At 44.1% G+C, this 15641-nt stretch overlaps 1 protein-coding gene across 1 annotated transcript in view; it reads left to right on the top strand.

Annotated features, from left to right (window-relative positions):
* Positions 1-15641, top strand: part of MTM1 (myotubularin 1) — a 411360-nt gene that overhangs the window by 374611 nt on the left and 21108 nt on the right. Inside the window, exon 14 of the mRNA XM_069212406.1 lies at positions 3074-3250. Within this exon, the coding sequence (XP_069068507.1) occupies positions 3074-3250 (177 nt within the window). The remainder of the gene's footprint in view (positions 1-3073; positions 3251-15641) is intronic.

Raw genomic sequence — 15641 nt, 5'->3', positions numbered from 1 at the left:
ATTAGTATATGTGTATTTGCTTGCCTTTATCTGAGTTATTTGGATTGTTGTGGTGTCCCAGTATGCTTACACAAGAAGTTCAAACACAGTGCACTCTCTGGCATGTTTTATCTCTTCTCAAGTGTGTTCACCTAGGACTGGTTGGCCACACATTATCGTTTACTTCTTATGTTTGGGGCATACATTTAAAGCTGTTTTCTTTTTCTCAGACTTTAAGGGGTTGTTTAGTTATCATTTTAGCATAGTTCTGATGATGGTCTCACCTATTAAATAACCAAGAGACCTAAAGGTTAGCGTGTTTCTACTAATTACTACTGAAAAATCTTCAGTCAGATTTAGTTTATCTGTGAATATTGAGGATAACTCGTCACCAGTGGGCTCTGTTTTGGCAGGAGTGGATCAGCATTCACCTGATTCTTGATTATAGAACTGTGTCTAATAGAACTTTGTAGGGTCATGTGAATTTTGTGTGCTAGAATATGTAACCCCTTCATGATCACATGGATCGGCGATTGGTCATGTAGTTTCACTGTTCAGTGTTATTTGTTTGTTATAATTCATTATAATCTGTAAACTGTTTGATTTTATACGTACACCTCTGGATATATTTTCCTTCATTCAATAGAGTTAAACAGCTGGTATAACCATAGTTGAGTGAGTGATAGATGCTTTATTCTGTCTCAAAATACCTTTTTGTGTTGTTTTGAATGATCCCCTCATTTGCACCTCTTGTTTTTGCTGTATTTACAGACCCAAGTTTGCAAGGGGTTGTTGGATTGTCCTGTACTTTATCTTGGCAACCAAGCATCCCTTGACACAAACTGTATACGCTTGTTGTCCAGACCATGTTATCTGAAATTCCTTTTTATCTGTTGCCCGGTAAGGCTTTGCTTTAGTCATCATTTAGGATTATCTTTTGGCCTCCTTAAGGTTGCCAGATCAGCCCTCCTGGATTGTCACCAGTTGAGCTGTGATTTTTTTAAGTGACTGCAGTATGTTTCCCCCTTCGTCCTTTGCAATTCCCCAATGGGACCTTAATCTGATTCTCATTTAACTTGATGTGCACTGCGTTCAGGTCGCTTCACAGCTGTCCCTTACGGCTCTTTATTAAGAGTGTTCTTGTCACTGTCACCTTGGCACAGCACATGAGTGAGCTTCAGGCACTTTGTGTCAGTTCACCATTTACTACCGTCTTCTCAGACAAACTAGTTCTGTGAATGCTAACATCCTTTCTGCCAAAGGTTGTGACACTGTCAGACTCTCACTCTGTCAGTGTTCTATGCTCCAATCCTGCTGTCTAAGGCAGAGGAGAGGCTCCATCACTTGATCATAACAAGGACCACCTTGTGGACAATCAGGTCTTTGAGTGGCTCTCTGGAGCATAAAAAGGCAATGCTGTGGTAAAAGAACCATCTCTTGCTGAAAATGCTTTGCACTAAGAACTCTTAAACACTGGCTAAAAATAAGCCCCCGAAGGACTGTGTGCTTATTCTACTGGATCAAAATCTGCTACCACTGCTTAAGCACGTGGAGTCCCTGTCCTAGACATATGCCAGGCAGCTATGTGGGTGTCCCTCCATATGTTCACTAAGTAGCATTATCTGGACAGTCAGGTTTTGCAAGAGGGGCATTTTGTCTGTTCAGTCCTGCACGACTTTCTGGTTTGAGTCCATTCTCAGTCCTACCTCCAAATAGATACTGCTTTTGTATGTATTCAAAAGGTGAGGCATCTGTGGCTAAAATTCCCTATCAGAAGAGTAACTTACTTACCTTCAATAACGCGCTTTCTGGTAGACTCTGGATAGCCACAGATTCATCATCAACCCTCCCATCCTACCCATTCTGTGAATGGACTCTATCTGCTAATAAGATCCCATATCTAGGAATGTGCACACTAGTCACAATCAATTTGCTCTGGGGCTCTGCGTCTGGGGACACAGAGTCTCGGAAGTAACTGGTGTCAGTGCAGAGGGGTAGCACCTATATAGGCTCCGCACCACAGTTCTTGAGGGAAACTGTCAGTGCAAAGCCACATAGTGCCACCTGACGGCATGCCGGGGTACTGCTGAAAAGTGTCCACATTCAGTCTGGCACCTTGGAATACTCAAATGGTGAGGAATCCGGAGCTTGATCGAATCTCTACCGGGAGGAGTGTTACGGAAGCGGAGTAACTGGTTCTTTTGTGTGATTTTTCGATATCCCCTGTTCCCTTTCAATAACTGGTCCGCTGGAATACTTTGGTACAAGAGGCCTCAATTGAAAAAGGGTAGGGTAATAGGCATGCACAGCGCAAAGAATTGAAGGACTCATATCATCAAGCAGGGGGCTTTTTTTCTTCATTTTTTATTTAACAGAGTTCTGAATGATATTAATTTTATCATTTTTGTGGGCAATTTTCATTATCAGGCCAACGTGATATTATATAGTGTGTTCTTCCCATTAAAAAAAAATCGTTTTGCGCTGTGAATGGCTGTGGCGAGTGTTAAACTGTATTCAGGAGGTTGTAATTTAATACATATTTCTTTAAAATCCCAAAACAAATCATTTTATTTTCTAGGGTTGTAATTCTGATAAAATGAACACTTCTAATTACTCCAACGTTGGCTTGTGCAGTGTGTTTTATACCTCGATGAAAAGCGTTAAAATGTGCGTCTGGCTTTTCTGAGCATGATAGGAATACGGCGATGTTTTCCATTATCGCCTTACTAGACTTCATTACCTAATGTTTCCTTGGTCTTTATTTACGAGAAAATAAATGTTACCTTTTGAATTTGTTACCGCTTGAAATTAATTTATGACTAAATGTACCAAGAATACAGGACACCTTGCTTCAACGCACATTTCCTTCAAAAGGATTTTTTTTACATTACGACTCTTTGAAGCTGCCCTTAGTTACATATTAGGTACGTGTGTGTACTGAATAAATGAAAAGATATGCAGAATAGTGCTGTTTGTTCCTTTTCTGTACATGAGTGTTCGAGATAGAGAATGTTTTTTCATGTAAATATGTTTCCTTGTAAAAGTTTTAGCCTTCGTTCAGCAGCACGTGTATAACCATTTTTCTCCTTTGCAGAACGTTCGAGGGAAAACATCATCCTTGTGGTCCCTTATAAACTCTGACAAAACGAAGTACAGTAATCCTTTTTATACGAAGGAATTCAATAGAGTACTTTATCCGGTGGCTAGTATGCGTCACTTGGAACTCTGGGTCAACTATTACATCAGATGGAACCCGAGGATTAGACAGCAAGTAAGTAAAACCTGTACTATATGAGAACGGGTGGAGCAAAGCACAGTCTGAGCAGCAATAAAAACTGTTTTGTCCCTTTCCCATGATGCTGAGCATTAGGGAGAACAAAATGTGAGATAACTGTGACGAAACAATTTGGCCGCCTCGGTCAATATTTCTGTCATAAACTAGCCAATTTGTGCCCTTGCAGTAGAACAACCGTATTCATATCTGTCCACCCTAAACTGGTAGGCCCCCATGCATTTGCCGAAAGATAACTCCGCATCTGTCTTAACGTCACTGGCCTTGAAATGTAGGTGTATTGTGAGACTCTTTAACACTTTGTTACAGTCTGCTTTCTTCAGTCAGTTAGAAACATTAGCACAGGCCTGACGATCCGATTTTGTTTCAGTAAGTCTTTACAAAAAAACATATCCTGTAAATTTCCAAATGCTTTTTGATATGTGTGCAAATTTGTGTGTTGTCTGCTCCGTGTCTTACAAGGTATACAGAACTTTTTTGTTAAAGCTCCGGGAAAATATCTGACATTGCTGAATGGTATGTGTAATATAAGTGCGGGCGCGTGAAGGGAGCTCGAGCGTTACTCGAGTTCCGAACGCGCTCGCAAACGAAAAAGAGACGGTTGAAGAAAAGACGAAGCTGTGGGGACCGCACCGCTTGTGTAGGTCGAATAAACTACACTTTGTGAAGAAAGCTTCCGTGTTAATGTGGGTTATTTACCACATTCTTTTGGCGACGAGGATGGCGAAATTATCGACCTACCGAGCGACGTTTTTCAGGCAGGCTGATGTCTGACGAATGCCTTTCAGGAACAACGCCCTCTTTCAGGAGAAAGAGGCGTGGCGTTTTGTAAAGAGCTGCTTAAAGGGGAGTGTTTTAAAGGTGAAATTACTCCTGGAAAGAGCTGCTGTGGATTTATTAAAGGGGAGTGTTTTAAAGGTGAAGGCACTCCTGGAACTACGAGTGGATGCTGGTGATTTTAAAGGAAAAGTGACCAGTTACCAGCAAGAAGTTTAGGGGGAAGCCACCCTAGAAATTGGTAGTTTTTCCTGCTGGTTTCCTTAAATTTAAGGAAGAAGTCATCTTTAAAACTGTTATTGTTGGCGGTGAGAATTTCCGTGTATTTTTTTGTTATGTGACTTGATTTTAGCGGTGGATTGTTGGAGTCATCGACGTGGATAAGTGTCTTACGCTTCACAGTATTGCAAAGATCTCGTCTGGGCTCATTTTTTAAAAGTTTTTTTTTGTTTTTGTGAGCATTGGAGCACGTCTCAATTACTGCACCACCTTGTTTTCTTACACATCCAGGTACGCCAACAATCCAGTGGGAGGACTGGATAGACATGTTTGACAACTATTTGTTGGCGTTGGACAGTGAAGAATTTTCTCCTGCACGTAAAAAAGCGATTTTATTGAACTGTATAGGGTCAGAGGCGCAAAGGTTGTTCAAATTTATGCCAATGGCTACAGACAATGGGGCACGTATTCCAGATGAATTTAGGGAGGCTAGATTAAGATTGAGCAATCGGTTTGCTAAAGAAACCAATGTGGTTTTGTCAAGATACAAGTTTTATACACAACCACAGAGAGTGGGAGAGTCTATTGAAGAATTTGTATCCAGATTAAGGGAGTTGTCAGTTAAATGTCATTTTGCGGAGATGTGCGACGAGATGATTAGGGATCAATTAATGGTTCAATGTAAGAGCAGAAAGATTCAAGAAAGGTTGTGGGCTGCTAAGAATCCTTCTTTGAAAGATGCTGTTGACATGGCAAAAGTTGTGGAAGAGTCTGAACTTTGCATGAAGGAGATGGGAAGATATGGCAATGGGGGTAGGGAGCAACAAGTCTTCCAGGAGATTGTGGGAGATGTGGGAAACAAAAGTAACAGTGTGGCTTTGGTAGAGAAGAAAACACAAGATGTTATGAAAACCCAGAAAATGTATGCGAATAAGAAGAAATGTAACAGATGTGGCAGTAGTTTACACAGTAGTGATTTTAAGGGGTGTTTTGCAGTGGGGAAGGAATGTAGAAAGTGTGGGCGTAAAGGTCATTATGCGCGTGTGTGCGTTGAGTGGTCAAAGTCAAAAGGAGTGGCGGTGTGTGAGGAGAGAGATGAGGTGGTGGACCGCATTCTTAGCCTAGGCGAGGTTGATAAAGGTTACTGCGGTAAGAGAGAAAGGAGGCCCAAAGCATGGTTCACTGTTGGAAAGGTGAGGGTTGAGCTGATGGTGGATACTGGATCAAAATACACAATAATTCCCAAAGATATCTTCATGAAGAACTGGCCTCAGATTGTATTGAAGCCTAAAGACATATGTCCTGGGGGATACCAAGGGGAGGAAATTGAGATCTTGGGTTTCTTTTCGACTGCCATAGGCTTCAAATCAAGAGAAACCTTCGGCAAAGTGTATGTGGCTGAGTCTGGGCCACCAATTTTGGGTTGGATGCATCAATATGACTTGAATATAATTGTGAATCCCAGAGGTAAGGAACAAATCTTGGTAGTGGATGATGGAGATGTCAATGCGATTCTGGAGGAAGTGGGGGAGGTGTTTCGAGAGGAGTTGGGAGAATTAAAGGGTTATGTTCATAAGATTCGTATGAAACAAGGTACCGTTGCTGTGAAACACAAAGTGAGGAAAGTACCTATTGTTGTTAGGGAAGAGGTGAGCAAGATGTTGAAAGATATGTTGAAGGACGGAGTCATTGAACCAGTTGAATCTCCAGAATGGACTTCGCCAGTGGTCATTACGAGGAAATCTAATGGGCAATTGAGATTTTGTGTGGACCTACGCAGTGTCAATCAAAACATTGTGACAGACAACTTTCCTCTACCGAACATCAATGAACTCATTATGTTGCTAAATGGAGGAGTTTTTTTTTCAAAATTAGACCTCAAAAGCGCCTATCATCAGATACGACTACACCACAATTCACGTGATGTTACAGCATTTATCACCATGGATGGTACTTTCCGTTTTGTCAGAATGCCCTTTGGATTATCTTCAGCTGCAAGTGTTTTTCAGCGTATGATGACAAATGTTTTTGAGGGTTTCACTAATGTATTATTTTTTCAGGATGACATTTTAATTTTTGCGTCAACTATTGAGGAACATAACCTAATTTTGAGGAAGGTATTAAAGAAACTTTTGGAGGTGGGTTTAACGTTAAGAAAAGAGAAGTGTGTTTTCTTGACCAAAGAGATTGAATATTTGGGACACACCATTTCGGGTGAAGGGGTGAAACCGAAGAAAGATTTGTTGGTGGCAATCAAACTCGCTCCGTCACCAAAGAACAAGGATGAGTTGAGGTCCTTTATGGGTCTCATTGAATATTACGCCAAATTTGTTCCCAATTTTGCTGACAAAACGGAGGGGTTGAGAATATTGTTGCGCAAAGGTTGTAATTTTGTGTGGTCAAAAGTGCAGCAAGAATGTTTCGACAACATTAAGCAAGAGGTGTGTACTGCAAAGATTTTAGTACCCTTTGAGACTTCTTCTCCCACTATACTGACTGTCGATGCTAGTGTGTCTGGTATAGGTGCAGTTCTGTCTCAAGTTCACTGCGGTGAAGAGAGGACGGTAGCTTTTGCTTCACGCTCTCTCACTGAGAGTGAGAGGTACTACTCTGTGATTGAGCGGGAGGCTTTAGCAGCTGCATGGGCTGTAGACTATTTTAGAACATTTTTGTGGGGTGTTTTTTTTAAGTTAAGAACTGATCACAAACCTTTGGTCAAGGTTTTATCAGCTGGTGGTGCGGGTAAGGGTTCTGCGAGATTGGCCAGATTGGCAGCTCGATTGCAGGAGTATGTATACAACGTGGAATACATTCAGGGTTGGAGGAACATACAAGCTGACGCTCTCTCACGCATGGCTGTGGATTGGAAGTTGGTTGATGGGGAGGCACAATTCTTGAAGGGAGAAGAAGGAGCGGTGGCGTTGGTGGAGGAATTGTTACAACATGGTGTGGCAGCTTTCTCTAAAGAAGAATGGTTGCAAGGATTGAGGGATGACTCGGTAATGCAGTGCGTGAGTAAAATGATTGTTGAGGGAGGAAGAAGAGAGAGTGCTGTGGCAGTATCTGTAAGGCCCTACATCAAGGTTCTAGATGAGTTGTCGTTGGGGGATGGAGGTGTAATAATGAGGGGTGACAGATTTGTACCTCCGGAAAAGTTACGGAGGAAAATCATACATTTGGCACATGAAGGGCATTTGGGACAAACACTGACTCAAAGAAGGGTTAAGGAAAACTTTTGGTGGCCAGGGGTCGATTTGCAAACTGCTCAATGGGTGGAAGAGTGTGTTCAGTGTAAGGAAAGTGAAAAAAGGTTAAAGCTGGGGAAAAGAACTTGGATGGGACATATTGAGGATCCAGGGGAAGCATGGCACACTATTTGTATGGATTTTGTTGGGCCATTGCCTGGTTTGGGCCACGAAAAAAAATTTGCTTTAGTCCTGGTGGATGTGTTTTCTAAGTGGTTGGAGGTTGAGTTTATGAGGGAAGTGTCGACAAGAAGTACTATTTCAGTATTAAAGGTTTTTTTTCAAAGAGAAGGGTGTCCCCATACACTCATTACTGACAATGGTACACAGTTAATCTCCTTGGAGATGAGAGTTTCTGTTAACCCATGGTATCACCCATAAACGTACTGCACTCTACAATCCGCAAGCCAATGGCATTGTGGAACGCATGAATCGTATGGTCAAGGGTACAATTCAGTTGGCTGTGCGAGGAAACCAAAGTGTTAGTTCTGTTGTGCAAGAGGCGATATGGGCTCATCGCACCACGCAGCTGAGAGATAAGGGTAGAACACCATTTGAGTTCATGAGAGGGCGTAAGGCCAGATCAAAGTTAGTGCCTGGTTGGTTGGAGGGTGATCGAATCAAACCAGGAAGTCAAAGGGAGACGTCACTGACAGGAGGTTACTCTGGTATACAAGTTGGTGATTGGGTGAAAGTCAAGGATGGACGAGTGGGTGCAGGTTGGACAAAGTTTCGCGGTCCTTTTGAGGTTAAACACGTAGGAAATTTCAGTGTTGTTTTGGCGAATGGCACTATATGGAACAAAAGGAGGGTGGCCTTATATGAGAGAAGGGGTGGAAGTGCAGGAAATATTATCGTTACTAATGGAGATGGAGGTTGCAGTGGGTTTATGTTATCTGGGGGAGGTGGTGAGAAAGCGGATTCACCGGATGCTGACACTTCACGTGAGGATGAGAATAGCATGGAGGGTTTGGAGGGACAAACTAGTGTGGAGAATGAAGAAAGTAAGACAGAATATACGAAGGGAAGTGGTAGAGTGAGAAGACCTCCTGCGTATCTGAATGACTACGTGAGAGATGGCGAGAAATTGAATTGAAGACTTTTGATTTTGTTTATATTGCCTGAAATGTATTCCTCTCTTGAGTTACAGTTAATTTTTATGTTTAAAAAAAAAAAAATTGTAATCTTGCTTGAAATGTATTTCTCTTAGCTTTAGTCGAGCTATTGGTTAATTCTTTTTATGTTCTTGTTTAATTTGAACAGTTTATGATTTTTTGAATATGTGGTTAATATTGTTGTGTTCTTGTTAAAAAAAAAAATTATGATGACGAAGGGGGATGTGTGTAATATAAGTGCGGGCGCGTGAAGGGAGCTCGAGCGTTACTCGAGTTCCGAACGCGCTCGCAAACGAAAAAGAGACGGTTGAAGAAAAGACGAAGCTGTGGGGACCGCACCGCTTGTGTAGGTCGAATAAACTACACTTTGTGAAGAAAGTTTCCGTGTTAATGTGGGTTATTTACCACATTCTTGTGTATTGGAATTTTGTAATTGTGTGACGTGTGCTTGACAGAGAGGCTACATGATATGGATAGCGGGTTTAACATTTATTCTGAATACCTATTAAAACATTGGCATCCTCATTTATCTGCAGTGTGCAGGATCACCTTATAGTGGTGACGAGGAATAACAAAATGTGCTGCAGTCCACAGCTTTTCAATCTTGTGAACCTTTCCATCTGAGCACGCACGTATCTCAGTTGTTTCACTTGCAGTAGAGCCCCTTATATTTTTGTCAAAACAAAGATCCCTTGGATTAATTTAAACATTTTCTCTTTCTTTATTTCATTACATGTTCGGATTCATCATTGAGGATTAATTGTAATTTGGTGCTTGCACTATTGGCATACCTGTGGTCAATGTTCATACTGTCCTACAGAGGCTCTGTATCACTCTTCAGGGTAAACATATTTGGATGTTCACAGATTGGTTTGACCTCTTGCAATATTCAGCAACAGTTCAACCATCTTTGCAACCCCACTTTTGTGGTCTTGCACATCTCAGTAGCTTTGCGTTTGTGAGTAGTGTAGGAAAGTACCCTCTTTCTGGAAAGTTACCCTCACTTCTTGCCTGTTGTCAGTATGTTTTTGACTGTGTTCACTGGGATCCTGCTAACCAGGACCCCAGTGACTGTGCTCTCTCCCTTTTAACTTGGTTGCTTGGACCTCAAACACCCCACATTTGGCATACTGGTTCCCTCTTGTAAGTCTCTAGTATATGATACCTAGGGCATTGGGGCACCAGGGGTCCCCCATGGGCTGCAGCACATATTATGCCACCTATAGGAGCCCATGTAAACTGTATCTGGAGGCCTGCCATTGCAGCCTGCGTGAAAGGGTGCATACACCCTTTTCACTACAGGTCACTGTAAGTCACCCCTGTGACAGGCCTTCCTAGCGCAGGGTGCAGGTACCTATGTGTGAGGGCACCCCTGCATGAGCAGAGGTGCCCCCACGAACTCCAGCTTCATTTTCATGGACTTGGTGAGTGCGGGGACGCCATTTTACACGTGTACTGGATGTAGGTCACTACCTATGTCCAGTTACATAATGGTAACTCTGAACCCGGGCATGTTTTGGTATCAAACATGTTGGAATCATACCCCAATACTGTTGCCAGTATTGGAAGTATGATTCCATGCACCCTGGGGGCTCCTTAGAGGACCCCCAGCATTGCTCCTACCAGCTTTCTGGGGTTTTCTGGGCAGCCCAAGCTGCTGCCACCCCTCAGATGGGTTTCTTCCCTCCTGCTGCTTGAACAGCTCAAGCCCAGTAAGGCAGAGCAAAAGGAATTCCTTTGGGAGAAGGAGGCAACACCCTCTCCCTTTGGAAATAGGTGTCGCGTGGCTTGGGAGGGGTAGCCTCCTCAAGCCACTGGTTTGCTTTGAAGGGCACATTGGGTGGCCTCCTTGCATAAACCAGTCTGCACCATTTCAGGGAACTCTAGGTTCGATGGCATCTGTCGCTGTAGATACGCATGTTTTGCAATAGCTCGCCATCTGGTGTTGGGCCGGAGTGTTACAAGTTGTTTTTCTTCGAAGAAGTCTTTCGAGTCACGGGACCGAGTGACTCCTCCTTTTGTCTCCATTGCGCATGGGCGTCGACTCCATCTTCGATTGTTTTTTTTCCGCCATCGGGTTCGGACGTGTTCCTGTCGCTCCGAGTTTCGGAACGGAAAATTAGCTAATTTCGGAAGATTTTCGTCGGTATTGTTGCGTTCAGGATCGCGTACTTAGATTCAACACCGCATCGAAGATCGAAGAGCTCCGGTGCCCTTCGGGGTAGTTTTTCGATCCCCCGTCGGGGCCTGGTCGGCCCGACCGCGTGCTGAAGAACGCCGATGGAACGGACCCCGTTCCGTTTCTGCCCCAAATGCCACAATAAATACCCCTATACAGACCAACACTTGGTCTGTAACCTGTGCCTGTCACCTGAGCACAGTGAAGACACCTGTGAGGCCTGTCGTGCGTTCCAGTCCCGAAAGACACTCCGAGACCGTCGAGCCAGAAGACTTCAGATGGCGTCCGCACCGACAGCCCACCGAGAGTTCGAGGAGCAGGAAGAGGAAGGTACCTTCTCGATCCAAGAATCGGACTCCGAAGGATTCGACGATACACAAACCGTGAGTAAGACGTCGAAAACCACACAGAGGAAGATTTACAAGGCCCAGGGGACGCCACTGCCATCAGGCCATGGCTCCACCCATAAATTCGGTGACCGACCGTCGGCACCGAAAAAGGCCCAAACAGTGCCGAGATCGTCCGACTCCGGTCGAGACACTGGCACGCAGCCTTCTCGGGACCGAGAAAGTGCTGGAGACAAGCCTCGACACCGAGATGCCGGTGTGGACACGGCTCGACGCCGAGACAGCGGCACCGAAGAAGATCGACGCCGAGAGGTTTCGGCCCCGAAAAAGAAAAAAGTCACCTCGGAGCCGAAAAAACACGCAGACAAGGTTTCGGTGCCGAAACAAACTGCAAGCGACCCAGCTTCAGGCTCTTATACAGAAGAGCACTCGCTAACCTCCCAAATACAAAAGCATAGGTTTGAGGAAGAGCTACAATCAACTGATGTGGACCATACGCAAAAGCGTATCTTCATACAGCAGGGGACAGGAAAAATAAGCACCCTTCCCCCCATTAGAAGAAAGAGAAGGTTGGAGTTCCAAACTGAACAGACACCACAACCAAAAGTGGTGAAAAGAGTTACCCCACCACCCTCTCCTCCGCCCGTGATTAACGTCTCACCAGCACGAACTCCATCACACTCCCCAGCTCACACCACCATAAGCCAGGGTGACCAAGATCAAGACGCATGGGACCTATACGACGCCCCAGTGTCAGATAACAGTCCGGAGGCATACCCTACGAAGCCATCTCCACCAGAAGACAGCACCGCGTATTCTCAAGTGGTGGCTAGAGCAGCACAATTTCACAACGTAAGCCTCCACTCAGAACAGGTCGAGGATGATTTTTTATTCAACACACTCTCCTCCACCCACAGCTCATACCAAAGCCTGCCTATGCTCCCTGGTATGCTCCGGCACGCGAAAGAAATCTTTAAGGAGCCGGTCAAAAGTAGGGCAATCACACCAAGGGTGGAAAAAAAGTATAAGGCGCCTCCTACAGACCCGGTTTTCATCACTACACAGCTGCCACCAGACTCTGTCGTTGTAGGAGCAGCTAGGAAAAGGGCCAACTCTCACACATCTGGAGATGCACCACCCCCAGATAAAGAAAGCCGCAAGTTCGATGCAGCTGGTAAAAGAGTCGCAGCACAAGCTGCAAACCAGTGGCGCATCGCAAACTCCCAGGCACTACTTGCGCGCTATGACAGAGCCCACTGGGACGAGATGCAACATCTCATTGAACATCTGCCCAAGGACTTACAAAATAGGGCAAAACAAGTGGTTGAGGAGGGACAGACCATTTCCAACAACCAGATCCGCTCCTCCATGGACGCTGCAGATACAGCTGCACGGACAATTAATACATCTGTAACTATCAGAAGGCATGCATGGCTCCGAACGTCTGGATTTAAACCAGAGATTCAACAAGCAGTTCTCAATATGCCTTTTAATGAAAAAGAACTGTTCGGTCCAGAAGTGGACACAGCGATTGAGAAACTCAAAAAAGATACGGACACTGCCAAAGCCATGGGCGCACTCTACTCCCCGCAGAGCAGAGGGAATTACAGCACATTCCGTAAAACACCCTTTCGAGGGGGGTTTCGGGGTCAGAGCACACAAGCCAGCACCTCACAAGCAACACCGTCCAGTTACCAGGGACAGTATAGAGGAGGTTTTCGGGGACAATATAGAGGAGGGCAATTCCCTAGAAATAGAGGAAGATTTCAGAGCCCCAAAACCCCTACTACTAAACAGTGACTCACATGTCACTCACCCCCTCCACACAACACCAGTGGGGGGAAGAATAAGTCATTATTACAAAGCATGGGAGGAAATCACTACAGACACTTGGGTTCTAGCAATTATCCAACATGGTTATTGCATAGAATTTCTACAATTCTCTCCAAACATACCACCAAAAGCACAAAATTTGACAACACACCATTCCAATCTCCTGGAGATAGAAGTGCAGGCACTATTGCAAAAGAATGCAATCGAATTAGTGCCAAACACACAAATAAACACAGGAGTTTACTCACTGTACTTTCTGATACCAAAGAAGGACAAAACGCTGAGACCAATCCTAGACCTCAGAGTAGTGAACACTTTCATCAAATCAGACCACTTTCACATGGTCACACTACAAGAAGTATTGCCATTGCTAAAACTACACGACTACATGGCAACTTTAGACCTCAAGGATGCTTATTTCCATATACCAATACACCCATCGCACAGGAAATACCTAAGGTTTGTATTCAAGGGAATACATTACCAATTCAAGGTACTGCCTTTCGGATTAACAACCGCACCAAGAGTCTTTACCAAATGTCTAGCGGTAGTCGCTGCACACATAAGAAGGCAGCAAATACATGTGTTCCCATATCTAGACGACTGGCTAATCAAGGCTCATTCGTTAATACAGTGCTCAAATCACACAAATCATATCATACAAACCCTCTTCAAACTAGGGTTCACCGTCAATTTCACAAAATCCAAAATTCTGCTGCGCAAGGTACAACAATACCTGGGAGCCATAATAGACACATCAAAAGGAGTAGCCACTCCAAGTCCACAAAGAATTCGAAATTTCAACACCATCATACAACGCATGTATCCAACACAAAGGATACACGCAAAGATGGTACTACAACTCCTAGGCATGATGTCTTCATGCATAGCCATTGTCCCAAACGCAAGACTGCACATGAGGCCCTTACAACAGTGCCTAGCATCACAATGGTCACAAGCACAGGGTCACCTTCTAGATCTGGTGTTAATAGACCGCCAAACTTACCTCTCGCTTCTGTGGTGGAACAACATAAATTTAAACAAAGGGCGGCCTTTCCAAGACCCAGTGCCACAATACGTAATAACAACAGATGCTTCCATGACAGGGTGGGGAGCACACCTCGATCAACACAGCATACAAGGACAATGGAACGTACATCAAACAAAACTGCATATAAATCACCTAGAACTTCTAGCAGTTTTTCAAGCACTAAAAGCTTTCCAACCAATGATAGTTCACAAATACATTCTCGTCAAAACAGACAACATGACAACAATGTATTATCTAAACAAGCAAGGGGGGACGCACTCCACGCAGTTAAGCCTGCTAGCACAAAAGATTTGGCGTTGGGCAATTCACAACCAAATTCGCCTAATAGCACAATTTATACCAGGGATCCAAAATCAACTCGCAGACAATCTCTCTCGAGATCACCAACAGGTCCACGAATGGGAAATTCACCCCCAAATCCTGAACACTTATTTCAAACTCTGGGGAACACCTCAGATAGACTTGTTTGCGACAAGGGAGAACGCAAAATGCCAAAACTTCGCATCCAGATACCCACACAAACAGTCCCAAGGCAATGCCCTATGGATGAACTGGTCAGGGATATTTGCTTACGCTTTTCCTCCTCTCCCTCTCCTTCCTTACCTGGTAAACAAACTCAGTCAAAACAAACTCAAACTCATATTGATAGCACCAACTTGGGCAAGGCAACCCTGGTACACAACGCTGCTAGACCTATCAGTAGTACCCTGCATCAAATTGCCCAACAGGCCAGATCTGTTGACACAGCACAACCAAAAGATCAGACACCCAGATCCAGCATCGCTGAATCTAGCAATCTGGCTCCTGAAATCCTAGAATTCGGGCACTTACAACTTACCCAAGAATGTATGGAAGTCATAAAACAAGCCAGAAGGCCATCCACCAGGCACTGCTATGCAAGTAAATGGAAAAGGTTTGTTTGCTACTGCCATATTAATCAAATACAACCATTACACACAACTCCAGAACATGTAGTGGGTTACTTGCTTCACTTACAAAAATCTAACCTGGCTTTCTCTTCCATTAAAATACACCTTGCAGCAATATCTGCATACCTGCAGACTACCTATTCAACTTCCCTATATAAGATACCAGTCATTAAAGCATTCATGGAGGGCCTTAGGAGAATTATACCACCAAGAGCACCTCCTGTTCCTTCATGGAACCTAAATGTTGTCCTAACTAGACTTATGGGTCCACCTTTTGAACCCATGCACTCCTGCGACATACAGTTCCTAACCTGGAAGGTGGCATTTCTCTTCGCCATTACTTCCCTAAGAAGAGTAAGCGAGATTCAAGCGTTTACAATACAGGAACCTTTTATACAACTACACAAGAATAAGGTCGTCCTAAGGACCAATCCTAAATTTTTGCCAAAGGTTATTTCACCGTTCCATCTAAATCAAACAGTCGAACTTCCAGTGTTCTTTCCACAGCCAGATACCGTAGCTGAAAGGGCACTACATACATTAGGGCCCGTATTTATACTTTTTTTAGCGCCGCATTTGCGCCGCTTTTTGACGGCTAACGGCGCAAACCTACAAAATACAATGGTATTTTGCAAGTTTGCGCCGTTTTTGCGTCAAAAAACGACGCAAATGCGG

The sequence above is a fragment of the Pleurodeles waltl genome, chromosome 2_1, assembly GCF_031143425.1.
Source record: "Pleurodeles waltl isolate 20211129_DDA chromosome 2_1, aPleWal1.hap1.20221129, whole genome shotgun sequence".
NCBI lineage: Eukaryota > Metazoa > Chordata > Amphibia > Caudata > Salamandridae > Pleurodeles > Pleurodeles waltl.
Note: the sequence above shows the minus strand (reverse complement) of the source record. Positions and strands in the feature narration are given on the sequence as shown.